This window comes from Cucurbita moschata, unplaced genomic scaffold (assembly GCF_002738365.1).
Source record: "Cucurbita moschata cultivar Rifu unplaced genomic scaffold, Cmos_1.0 Cmo_Scf00041, whole genome shotgun sequence".
Lineage (NCBI taxonomy): Eukaryota > Viridiplantae > Streptophyta > Magnoliopsida > Cucurbitales > Cucurbitaceae > Cucurbita > Cucurbita moschata.
The window spans coordinates 1,867,352-1,886,501 of record NW_019268557.1 but is presented as its reverse complement, the minus strand read 5'-3'; the positions used below and the strand labels follow the sequence as shown (position 1 = coordinate 1,886,501).

General features: G+C 33.5%; 3 protein-coding genes across 5 annotated transcripts; 2 read left to right on the top strand and 1 right to left on the bottom strand.

Moving 5' to 3' along the window:
- Positions 1–27: 27 nt before the first annotated feature.
- LOC111433158 (ribosome biogenesis protein NSA2 homolog) lies at positions 28–2,140 on the bottom strand. The gene is made up of 9 exons (XM_023070114.1): positions 2,005–2,140; positions 1,794–1,913; positions 1,628–1,695; positions 1,192–1,300; positions 1,038–1,106; positions 905–962; positions 514–749; positions 363–414; positions 28–273 (listed from the first exon to the last, which is right to left on the bottom strand). Exons 1-9 carry the CDS (start codon positions 2,005–2,007, stop codon positions 206–208), a joined length of 783 nt encoding a protein of 260 aa, XP_022925882.1. The 5' UTR covers positions 2,008–2,140; the 3' UTR covers positions 28–205.
- Positions 2,141–3,479: 1,339 nt separating this feature from the next.
- On the top strand, positions 3,480–12,064 carry LOC111432952 (exocyst complex component EXO70A1-like). 3 transcript variants are annotated; one of them, XM_023069776.1, is made up of 12 exons: positions 3,480–3,816; positions 4,107–4,202; positions 5,533–5,738; positions 6,532–6,771; positions 7,572–7,710; positions 7,809–8,021; positions 8,516–8,721; positions 9,187–9,384; positions 9,464–9,563; positions 10,136–10,374; positions 10,453–10,609; positions 10,746–12,063. In XM_023069776.1, the coding sequence occupies exons 1-11, from the start codon at positions 3,658–3,660 to the stop codon at positions 10,565–10,567; spliced, it is 1,911 nt and encodes a 636-aa protein (XP_022925544.1). In that variant the 5' UTR covers positions 3,480–3,657; the 3' UTR covers positions 10,568–10,609; positions 10,746–12,063. The 3 variants fall into 3 exon arrangements, with proteins under 3 accessions (XP_022925544.1, XP_022925543.1, XP_022925541.1); XM_023069775.1 differs by having other exon boundaries at positions 10,712–12,063; XM_023069773.1 differs by having other exon boundaries at positions 10,453–12,064.
- Positions 12,065–16,378: 4,314 nt separating this feature from the next.
- On the top strand, positions 16,379–17,330 carry LOC111433283 (NDR1/HIN1-like protein 1). Its single transcript, XM_023070280.1, has one exon. The coding sequence runs from the start codon at positions 16,508–16,510 to the stop codon at positions 17,132–17,134; it is 627 nt and encodes a 208-aa protein (XP_022926048.1). The 5' UTR covers positions 16,379–16,507; the 3' UTR covers positions 17,135–17,330.
- The last annotated feature ends 1,820 nt before the right edge of the window (positions 17,331–19,150 follow it).

Sequence of the window (19,150 nt, the reverse complement as noted above, 5' to 3'; positions counted from 1 at the left end):
GGGGGGGGGGGGGGGAATATTAGCGTGTGGAGAAAAAATCTGCATGAAAAGTATATATATTTAAATAAGAATACATTTGTGGTTACATGTCAAGGAAGAGAGCTAATGGCCACAAAAAAATTGACAAGAAAAAAAGGAAGATTCTTGCTACCACTTCAAAAATAATGCCTACCTGTGCTCCTCCCCCAAGTCTAATTAAGTTTCTTCAGACAAGCAGAACAGCATTTATGCAGCCATCATTCTCCGGATTATTGGTCACCTGAGCATACTTCCCTGAAGAGACCACACAAACAAAATATAATGTCAATTAACTTTCATCCCAAATGAAGAAACGTCCAAAAGAAAGGAACGAAAATCTTTACCCCATACTACTTTCCCAGCTGGTGTGACCAATCCAAGTTCACTGACATTCACCTAATGGAACGGAAAAGAAGGGAATATGTGACTAATAAGAAACAGAATTGATTGAAGACTTCACGCACAGTGAAGAGGTTGAGCGTATGAGCAATGTACCTCAATAATAGCTCCCTTGGTCATGACACCAAGAGAAGTATACATAGGACCATTTGGATTTTTCTTCACTCCGATGATCTCGAGATTGAAAGTGCATTTAAGTTCGGGATGTGTTACATGTGCTTTTGTAAATCGAAGCCCAGATGGGCGGATAAACCGCTCGTACTTGGGAGGTTTTCTTGTAAAACTAGCCCCGACAAATGTAGCTTTTGTGACCATCCTCTTCCATTGTTTTGCTGTAAGAATGCATGGATTAATGATTGCACTTTCATAGTTTATAGACAATAACTGAAGATTCTCAACAATAGCTACACAGATTGTATTGCAAAAAAAACTACAATTCAAGACAAACATTTGCAAATAAACGAATAAATCAGACATTGATACTTACTTTTCCTTTTACCAGTTCTTATCACTTTAAACATTTCATCCTCCGCAACAGGCCTGACCTAAAGAGTGTAAACCACGATAAAAACGTTACTCTTAAACAAGCGATCATTAAGGCAACCACAAACAGCCCTTACCTTGGGCAGGGGAACTTCCCACTTTCCAGCTTTTTCTTTCCTCTTTTGCTTAATGGTGTTGCTGAGAACCTATTTTAAAGTACACAGTCAGATTCCCAGATTTATTTAGAAAAACTACATGACTAAGTTAAAAGAAAGTTCCAATATTGCATACTTTTGCCCGAGCTGTATTTTCACGATCCAATAGATAGGCAGGAAGAGCACCTTCTTGAACATCGTCATCAACCTTGCGTCTACTTGAAGACTCCTCATGCATAGCCAATCTGTTGAAACAAGCATACAGTAATTACCAATCTAACACTATTTATTTCATTCAAAATGCATTAATGAAATGAAATTTGTCAAACGCCCTAATCAAGAGAGTGCCACTTTATCGAAACTACTACTACTCTAATCAATTATAGAAAATACCAAATGCACAATAAAATAATGAACGCTTATCAAACTATTACAACTCCAGTCTACTATAGAAAATACGAGATGCACAGTAAAGAATTGGAAAAATGATAGAATTAAACCCCTAAAGGACTGTTGAAATACAAAATCAAAGATATTAACAACCGGAGAAGAAATCCACAAAAGATACTCACGTTTTTTTCATCAGAGCCTTCTCCGCATAACGTTTCTTCGCGAACATCTTGCCCTTGATACCCAAAGCCTGCAACATTCGAGTTCAATCAGAAAGAGAACGTCAATATCATAACCAAATTGAAAATTACAAATAAGCGGAAATTGAAATAAGGAACTGAAACCAACCTTCTGAGCCATAGCAGATCGTTTGTGCACTTCACGAGCCTCCTTCTTGCGTTTACGCTCAAAGTGATCATGGCGGTAGCCATGTCGCTTCCTGTGAAGCTCAATGTAATCTCCCTGCGGCTGTTAAGCAACAAAAGATACAGAAACAATATTTCAAATGCAAATAACTGGAAACATATAAAGTTTTAAGTTTACGAGTCGAGAAGCAAACCATGGCGAAATTTCACAATCGCCGACCGGATTGTTCGTATAAGATAAACCCTAGAGATGATGAAAAATCGATCAAAATTAAACCCCAACAAACTACAGGGCTCTTTGGGGAGTATTCCTATGTTAGAAAGAGGAGATGATTTAACTCTCGAAATCTTAGGTTTAAATGATAAAGTTGGGCTTCAACCCATAATCAGGCCCATTATAAGCCCACTATTCCCCCGGCCCACTTTCTCTTTTTTTTTCTTAAGAGTTAATACACTTTAAATATAATAATAACGTGATTAATCTAACTCAAACCTAATTGGGTGAGAGTAATTAATACACTTTAAATATGATTATAACGTGATTAATCTAACTCAAATCTAATTGGGTAGAGTTTTAAAAAAATTGTTTGGTTGGGTTAAAGTTTTGAAAACCGAAAATTCAGGTGGTTGGCCACTTATCATAAATCTATCTATTTTCACAGGAGAATTTCAGGCTCGATCTGATTTAATATTAAGGTGATTCTTTTTCTCTTTCTATATATATGGGTCCTTGCAACATTTTTACAACACGTTAGAATCAATTAATGGGACTTTGGCAAAAAGTGTTATTGTCTCTATCATTAGCTCGAATGGTGGTTGTTTCAGTCACCTTTCAATAACTCTCTTAATTATGTATGTGCGAGGAAGTACCTTCGTTGAGTAATAGGAAGCAAATTAGTCCCTGAAAATGCTTGTGTTCTTTTGTCGTTGGTGTCCAAAATCTTCTTTGATGAGACTTGACTTGTAGTATTGTTAAAGTGTGCACTTGAAAAGACCTTTAAAGAGAGAGATGAACCCGCACAACCAAAGTTGGTTCGCAAGTTTGACATTTTGTTGTTGGGTTAACCCAAGTAACTCAAAAATAGAGAATCAGATTAGGTTAAGTTACCAACAACCCAAATTTTATTGAGTTATTTTAACGGTAATATATTTAATTACAATCGAAAAAACTTTACGTGCATTCTAATATATTTAATCAAAAGTTTTGTTAATATTTTATAAACTTAAAAAAATAGAAATACCCTAAAAAATAGTAGCACGTTGAAAAAACTCTAAAAAAAATTTTAAAAATAAAATAAAAACATGTAGAGATAATCTATGAAAGGTTATTGATAATACTTTTAAAGTTTAATTATTATTTTTTAAATATAAAGTTCTAAGAGTATTTTTTTAATAGTATTAAAAATTTATATTTTTTAAATAAGGACCATTTTTAGAATATTTTAAAAGTTTAAGGAGTAATTTTCAAAATATTTAGAAAATTTAGAAGTATTATTTTATTAATTTAGAAAAACAAAAATATTATGTTTATTTTATTTTATTTATTTTTCATCCGTACGCAAGATCTTCTCCAGGTAATTTTGGCGGTTTTCAAACCGGGTCTATTGCGGTGAACCGTCGGTATATAAACGGGGCCCATATTCTGACAACGAATAGCTTTTGGCAACCACCTTAATTTTCCGTCCTGCATTTCGAAGGGAGACCTGAAAAAGGCTAAAAAGGCTAAAAAGGAAACAGAAGCTAGCTGAATTCTGTTCTTGAATCGGCTGCTTCGTGATCACGCATCTGCACTTCCATTCCGTTTTCTCTCCCCTACCAGACACACTGGGAGGAAATTTCCATCTCCAATGGGGGTTCCACAGACGATGGAAATTCTGAGCGCGAGAGCCGCACTTGTGAGAGAGTCGCTGCAGAAGAGCCAGAATGTCACAGAGAACATGGTCTCCATTCTTGGCTCCTTTGACTACCGTCTCTCCGCCCTTGAAACTGCAATGCGGCCTACTCAGGTGCTTTTTAATGATTCGTTGGTTAGCTTGAAGAATTTAGAAATGCATTAATTAGCCACTGTTTCTTTGTTCTGAGGATTCTGCGAATTTATTCATATGTTGCGTACTATGTGTGAATTTGTGTCGTTATTGTGATCGTGCTGTCTATTTAACGTTAATTATAAGATCTGCTCGACGATTTGTTGATACGTTTGATTGATTTTAAGGAAACAGGACAGTTGCTGTTATTGTTATCTTCGCTTGTATTTTCTTTTATTTTTACTATCGTGTTCTTGTTTTTGACGCGACAGATAAGAACTCATTCAATCCGGATGGCACATGAAAATATTGACAAGACATTGAAGGCTGCGGAAAGTATGCTGGCTCAGTTTGATCTTACACGCAAGGTTGATAGCTCTTACCTTCTTATTTATTTATGGCTTCTGATATGGTGTTTGTTGTTAATATTATAAGCGTCTTGTCCTGTAGCAATTGTAGTTAGTTGGAATAAGTATATCATCCCCAAGCCACGCTCGTAATTCATGCCTCGCGACTGATTGGATTTGAATTGACTATAAGTTTTGTGTGATTTTTTATTTTATTTTATTTTATGTTTTTTGTGTGGATATTTGCGGCACTCGAAATTTACATGAAATTGGTAGCGTAGCATTCCTTGGTGACTTCACGTCTCAGATTGTTTGGGCACTTTAAGAGACTGACAGGTGATAAAATCTTAAAAGTTTCCATTTGCACCATCCGGACAGGTTTCTTTGCCCTCTTAATTCTATTTCATTACGTCTACAACTTGGAAGCATAAATCATACCAGTTAAATATATAATCACCTGGAAATGCGAACATACCAACATGCTAGAGGCACATGTTGTACAAAATTAGTTGGAACTTCTTTTGTTCTTTATTGTTAACATGGTGGGACACACAAGATGTAATTGAAGCCCTTGTGCATTCTTCTCTGGTTCACACAGAGCACATGTTTACTTTTGTCTCGGGCTGTAGGATTGTTCTCCTCCAACTTGATCTCTGAATGAACTGATGAAAAATCAGTCTTTGTTTCTCATTGTCTATTTCTCTTTAATCATACTAAAGGGGGTTGGCAGCTGCTGTGCTTGGTTATGAATCCTATTTTTGTTCATCAAGTGAAGTGGTAGAGACAAAAAGAAAAAAGTAGCTGCCGAAATAGTTGGCTTGAGCAGCACATTGCCTTTTATAGTGATGAAAACGTGATGTTCACTTGGCCTTTTGGCCATTTATGACAAAAATTTATCCCGGATGTTTAGAAGCAAAATGAGTTTAGCCAAAATCACCTTTTCTGTATGTCTGTGTATGTATGATTCCGTGAAAATCATATAATCAGTGCATTCTTTTGTATTGATAAGGCAGTAGAACCAAGTTAAATCATATATGTGATTACATGTTATTAACGTGCCTCTATTGCATTATCTTAATCATTTGGATGACTTTTTTGTTGCAATGCCTGGTGACATGTTCGTGCTTCTTAATGTTATTTTATTATGTAAGAAAGACTGTTGGCAGTTGGTGGCTTCTGTAGTTTGATCAGAGAATTTACAGTGTTAGCATTTGGGTCAGTAAGTGGAACAGAGTTCCTATTTCTTTAGTTTCATATTTTTCTTTGAACACTATTATTGTCACTATTTTCAGTGTATGCAACTTGATTTTCTGTCTGCAAATGATTATATTACTTGAATTGAAAAATGTAGGCCGAGGCTAAAATACTCAGGGGGCCACATGAGGACTTAGAAATGTACTTGGAAGCAATCAGTCAACTACGGAGCACCAATCGCTACTTTACTAGTAACAAAAATTTCAAAAGGAACGAAGCTATTCTTACCCATACAAGCAACTTGCTTGTCAAAGCCATTTCAAAGCTGGAAGATGAGTTCAGACAGCTTTTAACAAATTACAGGTTTGTTTTCTATTTTTTTTATTGCTTTTTATGGGTAACTGTACGTTCACTGTTGTAACGTTTTTTAAGAATTGTTTTATAATTATTTGAATATTTTGATTTCAAGTAATCACCAATATAAATAGACTTCCTCGTTTCTTTTCTTAGAGCTATTCTCGTTCAGTTAAAGGTTTCAAAAGTTTGTGACAAAAAGGATATAACAGATGTTTCTCTCCTTGTTTCTGATTTAATTTAATAATCATCTTGTGAACTTATGCTTGGTTAACATTTTTAATAATGCTTTTATTTTTCTCGGAGCTGTGGTTTCATAGAATAGATGTTCGTTTTTGTAATTTCTATTAGAATGAAAATATGAGGCCTCCGATAGTAAAGACATATGAGAGTAAGGGCAAAATGTCATTAGGGGATGCGTTGTGCGGGGGGACAGTGAAAATGTCATTAGGGGATGTGGAATTTCTGGCAAGTAAAGTTAGGAAGAGAGGTTACCAGCTTTCTGAAGTCAACTGGGTGTTTGGGGTCAAACCCAAGCCCGGGATGGGAACCTTAGATAAATGAACAGAGGATTCCTTGCTATGGTCACTTTGATCAACCCAACATTTTATGGTTTTAATTCCATCCTTTGGCTGTTATATTGAGCTGTCAATTTTGTTATTCAGATTTGCTGCCTTCCTATCATAATTTAGTCCTGTAGAAAAGCTAGGCAGTTGTTGTAATTAATATTTGAGATATTTGTACCACATTGTACTATTAATTGGTATACAAGAACAATGAATGTGGACTTATCAAATTGCAGTAAGCCAGTGGAACCCGAACGTCTATTCGACTGCCTCCCCAACTCGTTGCGTCCATCGTCAGCATCTAAGCAAGGTGATAGTGGTAGCAAAAATAGTTCTGAACATCACAACAAAAGCTTAGAAGCTTCCGTCTTCATTCCCCCAACTCTTATTCCTCCCAGGGTTCTTCCATTGTTGCATGATTTGGCCCAACAAATGATTCTAGCTGGCCATCAGCAGCAACTGTTTAGAATATACAGGTATCACCTCTTTTCCGGTTTTCTGATGATGTTTGACTAGTTAACGTTTTGAATACAAGTTTGTTCAATATGTGGGTTGTTTATTTGTGAGATCCCAAATTGGTTGAGAGGGGAACAAAAACATTCCTTATAAGGGTGTGGAAATCTCTACCAAGTGGACGCGTTTTAAAACCTTGAGGGGAAGCTCGGAAGAAAAAGTCGCTAGCGGTGGGCTTAGTCTGTTACAAATGGTATCATAATCAAATACCGGGTGGTGTGCCAGTGAGAATGTTGGGCCCCTAAGAGGGGTGGATTATGAGATCCCACATCGGCTGGAGAGATGAATGAAGTATTCCTTATAAGAGTGTGGAAAACTCTCCCTCGTAGACGCGTTTTAAAACCTTGAGGGGAAGCCCGAAAAGGAAAGCCCAAAGAGGACAATATCTACTAGCAGTGGGCATGAGCTATTACATTTCTCATGCGACTTGCCATGTCCTTTGTTTAATATGCAAGTTGTAGATTTCTAGATTTCGATGAGAACATGTTATTTTATGCGGACTTTTTGATGATGCTAAGTTGCTGACTACTGACTTGAAATTCTGTATATTACATCTTTTTAGATAAAGTAATGAAATTTTGAGTACTGTTTGAGAATGAATCAGCCTATCGCTGTTCATTGTTCTTGTATAATTCATTGTTATACTTTAGGAAGCTTATACACGGAGTGATCAAATGTTTAAAGAGCGTTTGCTTAAAGAATGTCGCATCTTACTTGTCTTACTTTCTATGCAGCCCTTCAAAAATTATTTCTCTTATTTCAGGGATATTCGTGGTGCAGTCTTAGAACAGAGTCTTAGGAAATTAGGCGTTGAGAGGCTTAGCAAGGATGATGTCCAGAAAATGCAGTGGGAGGCTCTTGAAGCTAAGATTGGGAACTGGATACATTACATGCGCATTGCTGTAAGGACTTGCCATATTTGGTTGTGGTCATTTAAGCGTTCTATTCTGCGGTCCTATTTTAATTTTTATTCTCAACTATTTACTCCTGCTTGAAAAAGGTTAAATTGCTGTTTGCTGGGGAAAGGAAAATATGTGATCAAATATTCGAAGGTGCAGATGCTCTCCAGGACCAATGCTTCGCAGATGTGACTACAAGTAGCGTGTCAGTGCTACTAAGTTTTGGAGAGGCAATTGCCAAAAGCAAGAGATCACCAGAAAAATTGTTTGTTCTTTTAGACATGTTTGAAATAATGCGAGAACTGCAACCTGAGGTACAACTTTATCCTTGCTTTCTTTTTTTTGTCTGTTTCATTTGGGAGTGGAGGGATGGATGACACCTTACGGCTTCTCTTTCAAACACCTGGGACTCAAATAATAAACGTTTTCTTCCAAATATCGGACATCACTTTTAATATTTTCAAATTTATGATATTTGGGATATTATTGTATATGTTATATTGCACTTTTACCCCCGAGTGTAAAATTGCCAATTCACTTCTGAGCCATATAGTCGGTCTTTTTCAATGGTTACGGTTGTTGTTTGCATATTTTTATGGGTTTATACCATCAAGCTAAAATGAACCATTGGAATCTGAAATGGGTGACTTATTAAACACTGTATTTGCTAAAGTGAATTGATGTCATGCGGTAGGTTTTTATGCTTCTGTATGTGAGAAGATCAAAATCATATTTCCACGAGTGCAACTTGCCAACACTAAAGTGTATTTTACTTTTCAATTTCCTTTTGATGACGTGCTAAGAGCAGATTGAAACACTATTTGGAAGTAAAGCATGCATTGAAATGCGGGATTCTGCATTGAGCTTAACTATGCGCCTTGCCGAGACAGCTCAAGAGACCTTTGTTGATTTTGAAGAAGCCGTAGAAAGAGATGCCACAAAAACTGCTGTTCTTGATGGGACTGTTCATCCCTTGACTAGTTATGTGATAAATTACGTCAAGTTTTTATTCGAGTAAGTTAATACTTTCTGTGGCTTCCACTTCAATATTTCTTGTCATACTTTTCCCCCTTGAAACTATGACCCGCATCCCAGACATACCATACAACAACAGCTGCATTGTACGTTCTCCAAGTTGTTGCCTGAAGTACACGCCTTTCTCAATCATATTTACAATTATTACATTGAACTACAGCCTATTTTTCTGCTCTGGAACGCTTTGTTTTAATTCATAGATGATCTCCAAAAGAACTTTTCTGGCTCCCCTTTTCTTCTTCTTCTTTTTCCACCCTCGTTATTTGGTCCTTCGAAGAAATGATTTTTGATACATTTTATAAATACATCATTCTGGCTGATTGGCGCCTTTTCATATGATCTCCTGGCAGTTGCATGTCTGTTGTTTTAGTTGTTGTTTTTATATCCTATTCGTACCCTATAGCTACAAAACTATGTTTCTCACAAACATCGTAAAATGTACAGCTACAAATCTACTTTGAAGCAATTATTCCAAGGTTTTGAAGCTAGCGATCCAGATGCTCAGTTAGGAGTGGTAACTAAAAGAATTGTGCAGGCCCTTCAGACTAACCTTGATGGGAAATCTAAGCAATATAGGGATCCTGCACTAACTCAATTATTTCTGATGAACAATATTCACTATATAGTGAGATCTGTCCGAAGGTTTGTAGTATATTTGGCTTGTATGTCAAAAGATTATGATTTATCCCATTGGTAATAGTTTGTTACATTGAGTTCTCAGATCGGAGGCAAAGGATTTGTTGGGTGATGACTGGGTGCAGATACATCGAAGGATTGTGCAGCAGCATGCAAATCAATACAAGCGGATTTCTTGGGCAAAGGTTTGGTTCACTCGACTCTTTCTAGTGCAAATTAATACAAGCGGATAACTTTCGATCTTTTACTTTTGGTTTTTCTCTTCTAATGCAGACAATAGATCAGTCTAAGAGCAAAAGTTAGAGGAAGTCCTATCCTTACCGGAACTTTGTCTGTGTAGTGTATGATATGATCTTTATGATGTCAAGGATGACATCATGAACTTGTAACCACTTTGGTGAAAAAGTTGGTTTATTTTTCATGGGACAACTGAACTGGTCGTCTTGACAAAAAGAATTGCACTTACTTATTCAACTGTGTGCCTCTTCTTTACCGAGAGAAAAAAGAATAAAGGGAAAAAGAAAAGAACTCATTTACATTAGGATGGGTCAAATAACGATCACAACTCACATTTATCACTGTACAATGTCGTTTAATAAGGTCGAGATGTAACCCTTAAAATGCAAACTTTTTCTAGGGAATGTGAAGATCATGGAAAACATATTAGCTTTTTCTCAGTATTTGCTATCAAGTCCCAAAAAAACCAAGAAATACTCTGGAGGGTTAGTATTCTAAGGTTTTTGTTTCTTGTTTGCAGATTTTGCAATGCCTCACTGTTCAGGCCTCAGGTAGTGGTGGTGCATCGGGAGATGCTGGCGGTGGACTTTCAAGAGCTATGGTGAGAGATAGGTTCAAGACTTTTTACATTCAATTTGAAGAGCTTCATCAACGGCAATCTCAGTGGACAGTTCCTGACAGTGAGTTGCGAGAGTCATTGAGGTTGGCAGTTGCTGAAGTTTTATTGCCTGCCTACCGATCTTTCATCAACCGTTACGGGCATGTTCTCACTCTAAAATGATAAAACCTTAACTTTTGGAATTGTGTGTATTTATATGTAAACTACATGTGCAACAGGCAGATTGAGAATGGAAAAGCTTCTCAAAGATATATCAGATATTCTCCGGAGGATCTTGAGCGTATGCTAAATGAATTTTTTGAGGGTAAGACATTCAGTGAACAAAAGCGCTAGTAGCTTCTCCAAATGCTCTGTACATGGACAAAGTTAGCGCAGGTACTTCCCCTCTCCCCCCCTTGTTCTTTTCTCTACAATTTGTATAATTAGATTCGTTCATCCATTTTTTAATATTTTCAACATCTACATGCTCGTATGCAGTTTCTAGCAGTATGACAAGTCCTTCCTCTTGCAGGCACCCTCATTTTTTTTAATGGTCTTGTTGTGTATATGTCAATTTATTCTCGCGAGCCTGCCTAGGAAAATATTCAAAGTTGTGTTCATTAATTGTATCTCTAGAAATTTTCAGAACCATAATAATTCATGTCAATGTAGAAGAAAAATTCCAAACGCTTGAGCTCGGCTACACTTTCTTCATGTTTCTTTAGATTTCTTGTAATAAAGGGACAAAAACTTAACAAAATTTATGAATATGGCTGAAGGAAACGAAAGACTTTTTCATCAAATTAAATAGGATATGATTCATCTTCCTGTCAGCTATGTAGTGGTTTCTGTCCAATATACTTGGTGATTTCCAATCCTTGATATTGTAGTAGTAATAGTAGTATACGATGCTCTCCTCCACACTTTCCCTTATAAACAAACTTTCCAAAATGCCCACCAGAACCTTTCCTCTCCTTATCCTTCCTTCTCACTTCTGAGACCTGAGCACACTTTTTTCATCTATTAGGTAGGTGAACAAGACCTTTTCTTTGGTGCCTACGAGTAAGAATTAAGTGACGCCGATGCGTTATATAGATTTTTTTCTCTCCTCGTAGTCTTGGTTTGCCTCATGAAAGATTAATATGATTGCCAAAGAACCATTAAAATCACATGAGGATGCCAAGGCTTATACTTTGGTGCACCTTGACCAACTAAAGATACGCCAAGGTAAGCCATCTGATAGGTTATATGGATTTTCCTTAAACTTCAAAGATCAAAAGTAAAGAAGGCAAAGCCTTTTGATCATTCAAATGCCTTCCTTCTGCACACTCAATTGTTGGAGGTACACGAGGGAAGTAACTTTCTGTCATCAATCATGGAGGACTGTTGACTATATTTGTTCATTTTATTCCGTAGGCTTCAACTTTACATCGATGTATGCCCTCCCTCAATTTGGATAATTAGTACAATTTATCCTAGAAGTTGCTAAGCTTGGAGAGATTAGAGCGTCATGAACATGTTGATGGTTTCCTTAGAACATCAGGAATATTAAGCAGAAGCCTGTTATGCTATTAGAATGGCCTCTGGTTGCTAAGGAAAATCTTCGTTAGTATTTTCGTCCACGTCAACATCGACATCTAAAACCTTGAAAATTAGGAATGTCACTCTTTGAGCTAAAATATTACAATAATTACGAAGGAAAAATGTCTGAATTATAAAGCCAAATCATGATATTTGATGGTCGAAGTTTTGCCTTATTATTATTAGTAGAGGTCTTGTTTTTCTGTTGAGGTGGCTTAATTTGTTTGTACATGGGTTATGTTAATTTCGGATAGGAAGTCACGTTCATTGTCAAATGGATCATAAACTGAATTTATCTATTTTTCTTTTACATCTTTTAAGTAGTAGGAGTGTTCATTTAATTGTTTATGTCATTTATTCAAATTTTTGTTTGTAATAAATGTACGGTTTTAATGGGCAAACTATCTATTTTATTTATTTTCTAATATTGAATTAAAATTTGGCAACTTTGAACAATTATATTCTAAAAGACTTAAAAAAAATGGTTGGAAAATAAATTATTTAAAGTCAAATTTATAAATAAAAAAAATAAAGTAAATATATGCATAGTATTCATTTATTTTATTTTTGTTATTATTATTTTGCCATTTTCTTGCTTGGAATTATCACACATGAGAATTTCCAAACCCTAAAAACTTTCTCCAAGCGCGTGACACCGTGCTTTACACGCATCCAAAAACACCTCAAAAGAAGACAAACGCCGGCCTTATCACTTCATCAACTAGAGAATTTCTACCAATTTTGTGGTGGTTACCTTAATTAAAAAGAATATATATATATATATATATATTCTATTATTATCCACGTTGAATTGCAAAATGTTAGTCATTTCAATTCTTACCACTATTTTGCCGTTAACAAATAGATAATATGAAATAGAGTCACATAGTTCAAGATAATTACCTTATTCAAAAATGTCACTCAATTATTATTTTTAAAAAATAAAATAGACCCTTTAAACATATTTAGTGACAGAATAAAATAAGTTTAAAAATTTATTAAAAGGTAGGATGAACTCATCTATATTTGTTTAGAGATTTTATGTATTAAAAAATATATATAGTGCATGTATTATATATTTATAAAAAATTAAAAAAAAAAAAAAAAAAAACTCCTTGAAAAAGGGAGCTAAAGAAGAAGAGAACGAGGAATAATGGGGAATCGAGGAAGATAGCGTAGGGTTGTTTAGGAGAATAAATAAATAAAGGGAAATTAATTAAACCACAAATTGAAACACCTTAAGGCCCTACAGTCAATCCTATCTTCAATCCCAATAATTCCATTGCTCCTTTTCCACATGCCTCTTCCTTTTTTCTTTCTTTCTTTCTTTTTTTCCCACCATACAATTTTTTATTTAAATTAATTTCCAATTTGTTCTATTCAAATGTTTTATTTATATATATATATATATATATACGAGAAAAGACAAGAAGAGAGAGGGGACTGTCATTTAACTTTACATTTTTTATTTTTTTATTTTATATCTTATACATTTTTTTCTTAAAATTTTATATCTAATAAATGTTTTATCTTTTATATATATATATATATATATATATATATATATATCAAAATTTAGTGAGTAAATTTTTTATTTTTAAGTTTGGGGATAAAAGTTTTACTTATAAAATTGGGATTTAATATAAAATAGAGGGGGTTGGAAATACCATTTATAAAGTTTATGTAATTCATGGGTTTTAAAATTGTATTTATTTAGTCTTTGAATTTCTAAAAATATTTAATAGATTTTTTATTAAATTTAAAAAATTTAAGATTTGATTGATGTGAAATTGAATTTTTTATTTAATGAAATATACATAAATTTTAAAAAATAATTAATTTGAATTATGTAATTTAATCTAAAATTCATTTTTAAAACGTGGGTTTATTTTGACTTTTTCTTGATTTATTAATTTATTTTTTTCTTCTCAAGGATTGACGACAAAAGCGTTGTACATGTCAAAAAAACCTAACATTTCAACAATTCATATATACACATGTATTATTTTATGTACACAATCGTGCTTAAATCTTGAACGGATTTTCTTTTGAACTTCAGTCAAATTCTAAGAATTAGAAAGACGCTCAGTTAGATCCAAAAAAAAATGTTTTTAATTAGTCACATTCATCTAAAAACAGACAATGATAAGTTAAGTGTCATAGTTTTTTAAAAAAAATAGTTAGAAATTATCTAATTATATGTATAAGAAAGCGATATAATTGTCGTTATAATTATAAAAAATAGGTTGAAAATGATCTGATAACTATATCTATAAGAAAGCGATTTGATATTAAAAATAATAGTTTAAGGTGACCTGACGATTCTATACCATAAATTTAAAAATAAAGAAAACGCCAAAACTTCACTCTAAATTAACTCTAAACTTTTTTATAAGGATAATCGTAAATATAAAAGTAGCAATAATATATTTTTATATTACGTTTTATAGTATAAGAAAAATAAATAATAAAAATAAATAAATAAATAAATCTAACGGTTGTAAAAAAATCTGTAGCGAAAGCCTTTTTGTGTGGTAAAGCATGTGAGCTTTTTGTTGAAGAAAATGAAAGCACTCGATTAGCTTTAATACATGAAATCTGGAAATTACCCATTTGCCCTTGTCAAGCTTAAACCCGACTAATCCGAATTTATCCAACTCAAACCATAAAAATTAGATTGGATTAGATTTTTTTTCGATTTAGGTTGAGTTGAATTTTTAAAAAAATTAAAAACTTAAGTCGACTCGTACGATCAATTCGAAAATAGGGTTACAACTTAATCAAACTCTAATTTTATATTATTAAAATATATATATATTTATATATATATATTTTTGACAGTGGCTTGTGAATATTTAATATTTGAGATTTACGAGATTTTAGTTATTAATGTAATATGTATTTAAAAAAACAACCCGACAATCTAACTCAATTCAATCTAAAATAGAGGGTTAAGCTGGGTTGAATTGTGAACTCTACTTGAATTGTTCGGATCATTAATTTAACCTAACTTAACCGAACACGAATATACCCCTCGTGTTTACGGTGGTCGGCTTTGGCGGCTAGGGGTGTGGGGCTTGAATATTCTCCAATAATTCAGATGTGGAAAAGGAAAAACGCCATTTTGAAATTAGGTTGGAACCTTCCTTTGCACGTTATCCCCACATTTTCTCTTTCCTTCAATAAATAATAATATTAATAAAAGACGACTTTCCCTCTTTCTATAGTTGACCTAAATTTCATTACAATATTACAATTTTACCCTTTAGTATCTAACCATTCTCGATCTATTAGATAAACAGTTTTTGTTCGTGTACTTCTTCAAAAAAAATTATCGGGAGTGAACTATACAAAACATCGTCATTATACGTATATATTTTTTAATTATATTATATGTATTTTTTAAACGTCCATCAAATAAGATCGACGAACAATTGTTCTTTTTATACTCAGATGATTAAATAGAAATTTTAGTACGAAAATGACTTTCAGGTGTATCATTAAATTCAAGTTCATTAATTATAGTATAATAAATGATTGATTTTAATCTTTGACTTAAAAAAAAATAATACCGCTAATGTTATTTTTTATAATACAAATAATTATCTAATAACGCTCGGAATTTCTTCATTTTATTATTGGAAATAAAAAAAATAAAAAATAAATGATTATCCAATAACCTAACAAGTAATTAAAAAATAATGACAAAAAAAGAATAATTTTGAAAGAGAAAAGAAAAAAGGTGAGTCATCAAACACACAAAAAGGCACCAAAACTCTTCAATAATTAAATGTTGCTTTATTATTATTATTATTATTATTATTATTATTATTATTTTTTGTCTTCACAAACTAATTATTATTGAAGTGTAAAATAAATTATATCGCTTTATTTTCCAACTACTACAGTACCCTGATATTCATTTTCTTTATTATTAATTTTTTTAAGTTTTATTTTTATTTTATATTTTTTAATTGTTGTCTTATTCTTATGTATATAAATTAAATTCTTTTTCATTAATTGAATAACAACTTATTTTAATTTATTTTGATTTTGTTCTTTCAAAATATTTATATTCTATTTTTTTTTAGAAACAACCTAGAATTTAAATATATATATATATATATATATATATATATATATATATATATATATATATAAAGATATCTTTTTTTGCTCCTTTCGAAATGGGTCATTGTGCTCCCCGACTATGAGACCCTAGATCGATGGAAGACGAGAACGAGAACGAGTGTCAGCAAAAATGCTGGGCCACGAAGGAAGTGGATTGTGAGATCACACATCAAGAGGAGAACAAAACATTCTCTATAAGGGTGTGTGAAAATCTCTCCAGAGGAACCCCGAAAAGAAAATTCCAAATAAGACGATATATGCTAGTGATGGGTTTGAGCTGTTAGACCGACTCTACCGATATACCTTAATAAGTTAAAGAATAGACCGACCCTACCGAAATACCTTAATAAGTTAAAGAATACTGGAATTAAATTTAATAATTTATGGTAAGTTATGCTTTAAAATATTATTATATATTTATATCACAAATTTGTGGTCCATAAATAACACTCCAAATCATCATTTTCCCAACCAATCTCCACTACTGATGAGATAGAGAGTTGAAGAACGACTTCAAAACCGCCTTCTTCTCTCTCCCTCTTCAACAGATTCTGATCCACCGGCACCGGCACCGTCGACAATATGGTTAAGGAATGTGCTCACCACAGCAAAAAACGCCCAAAACTAATCCGGCGAATCTACGCCGGAGTCCTAATCTTCCTCTTCCTAGTCCTTCTCACGATCCTCTTAATTTGGGCCATTCTTCAGCCGACGAAGCCCAAATTCATCATCCAAGACGCCACCGTCTTCCTCTTCAACGTCAGCGCCGCTAATTTTATCTCCTCCAGTATCCAAGTCACCATCTCCTCCCGGAACCCTAACGACAAGATCGGAATCTACTACGACCGCCTCGATGTCTACGCCGTCTACCGGAACCAACAGATCACTCTCCGTACCGTCATTCAACCTAACTATCAAGGCCACAACGACATCAACATCTGGTCACCGTTCGTCGTTGGTAACGCCGTTCCGATCTCTCCCTACAACGGCGCCGCTCTCAATCAAGACCAGGCCGTCGGCACCGTCTTGTTGTCCATCAAAATCGACGGTCGCGTCCGATTCAAGGTCGGCACCTTCATCTCCGGCCGCTACCATCTCAACGTCGACTGCCCGGCGGCTATCATGTTCGGAAATCCAACCGCCGGTATTATAGTCGGTAATAACGTCGTTAAATACCAGCTGGTACGGCCGTGCAGCGTCAGTGTTTAAGCTTCCAGTATTGCCGTCAGAATTATTGCTCTCCGTTTTCTCTCTCCTTAACGCCGTTAGTTTTCTATATTTCTCTGTCCTTTTTTTTCAATTTAAGACGATACGTCAGGATAAAGGTCTGTGAATTGTAAATTTTTCCAAATAATAAAATGAAAAATGAAAGAAAAAAATAATAAAATAAAAATTATTACGTGAATTTGTAAAGAGAGCAAAAATTTAGAGGTCGGGGGCAATTGTGTAATTTTCTATTACATTTGTATTTAATATTTATTATGAAAATTTAATATAATGTTTAGAGATTATGCATATCTTCTCCCCATTGCCATTTTGCTTTTGCCACGTCATTTTCATTTCATTACTCAACTTATTTTTTTATTTTTAGCCGCCACTTTCCAATTGTACCCCTCTTTTTTTTCTTCATTCTAATTTCCACTTGCGATTTTCACAAAATTTTTAAAAATTTCAAGATTGAATCTCTAAAAAAAATTGAGTCATGCCCCCGACCCTTGTTGAGAAAATGAGTTATCGGGTGATGACTAAGTTAAAACATGTCTGATTGTTAATTTCCGAGCCGCCTCGATCAGTTATGAATTTTATTTTTTAATATAAAAATCTTCTTGAAAGTTCGTGCCAAAGCCCATCATAAGCCACCTACAAAGTATAATTTTTTTTTTAATAAATATTAAAAAAAAAAAACAAAATTGAATAATTGGGGGATGGTTTTAGGTGGGGTGGGTTGATTTTGGATGCATATGGTAATGGGAGAAAATGGGCAAATGAAAAATGACAATTTCCTTACCTAACAATAATTGAATTAACAAATATATATATATATATATATATATATATATATATATATATATATATATTGCTTTTATTTGTCTCCACTTAATCATATTTATTTTAATTTATTTGAATGAAAAATTATTTATGAGGTAATTGAGTCAATCCAAAGCTTCCACATGCCCTCACCAACTTACCCTCCATTTTATAAGTAAATTATTCCTCTAATTTGGTACATTTTGGTTTAAAGTATAAGCTAACATGTGATGTCTTTTATAACCAACTAATTAAAAATGTTGCTCATCTTTCTACCTAATAAATAATTAATCATTTTTCTATTAATTAAGTTTTTATTGAGTTGACATTATATTCAATTACATTAAATAAATATGTTTTTTTTAATACAATGATGTCTATAGATATTTGAATTTAGTAATTAAAAAGTATTTTTAAAGTGAGGTGCAAAATTAATCGATATTTTCTATAATTTGGTAAAAAAAAATAAAAAAATAAAAATTTGATAAAATTTTCAAACCTAAACCATCAGTTAACTCAACCCAACATAATCATATTCAGTTATTTAGACTATTTATTTAAATTTTTATTTTTAATAAAAGTAAAAAATCAAATCTTAAAATATATATTTACTTTTCACCATTTTAATATATAGACTTGAATTTATGGCTTAAAACCATAAATTTAAGTTGATGTTCAAAACCAATCTAAGGGAGAGAAACTCATGAACCAACCCAACTCAAAATATAAAAGGTTGGGTTAGGTTCAAATCAATTTAATTCAGAGAAACTCATGAACAACTCAACCCAAACCTGGTGAATAGGTTGAGTTAGGTTCAAACCAATCTAATTTAGAGAAACTCATGAACCAATTCAACCCAAACTGGTTCCCAAACTGGTTCCCAAACCTGGTGAGTAGGTTGAGTTAGGTTCAAACCAATCTAATTTAGAGAAACTCATGAACCAATTCAACCCAAACTGGTTGAGTTAGGTTGGTCGAACTTTTTGGGTATTAGATTTTTTTTTTTTTAATACCGTGCATGGTATTCATCTACTAATTTAATAGTCACAAACACATATTTTCCTTTATTTTTTTTTATCATATATATATTTATTTATTTTCACATACGTACATACATATTTAACCGATACCGAGTACATAAACTAGTTTTTACTTTTACCCCTCGGTACTTTCTTCTTTCTTTTTTTTTTTTTTTTT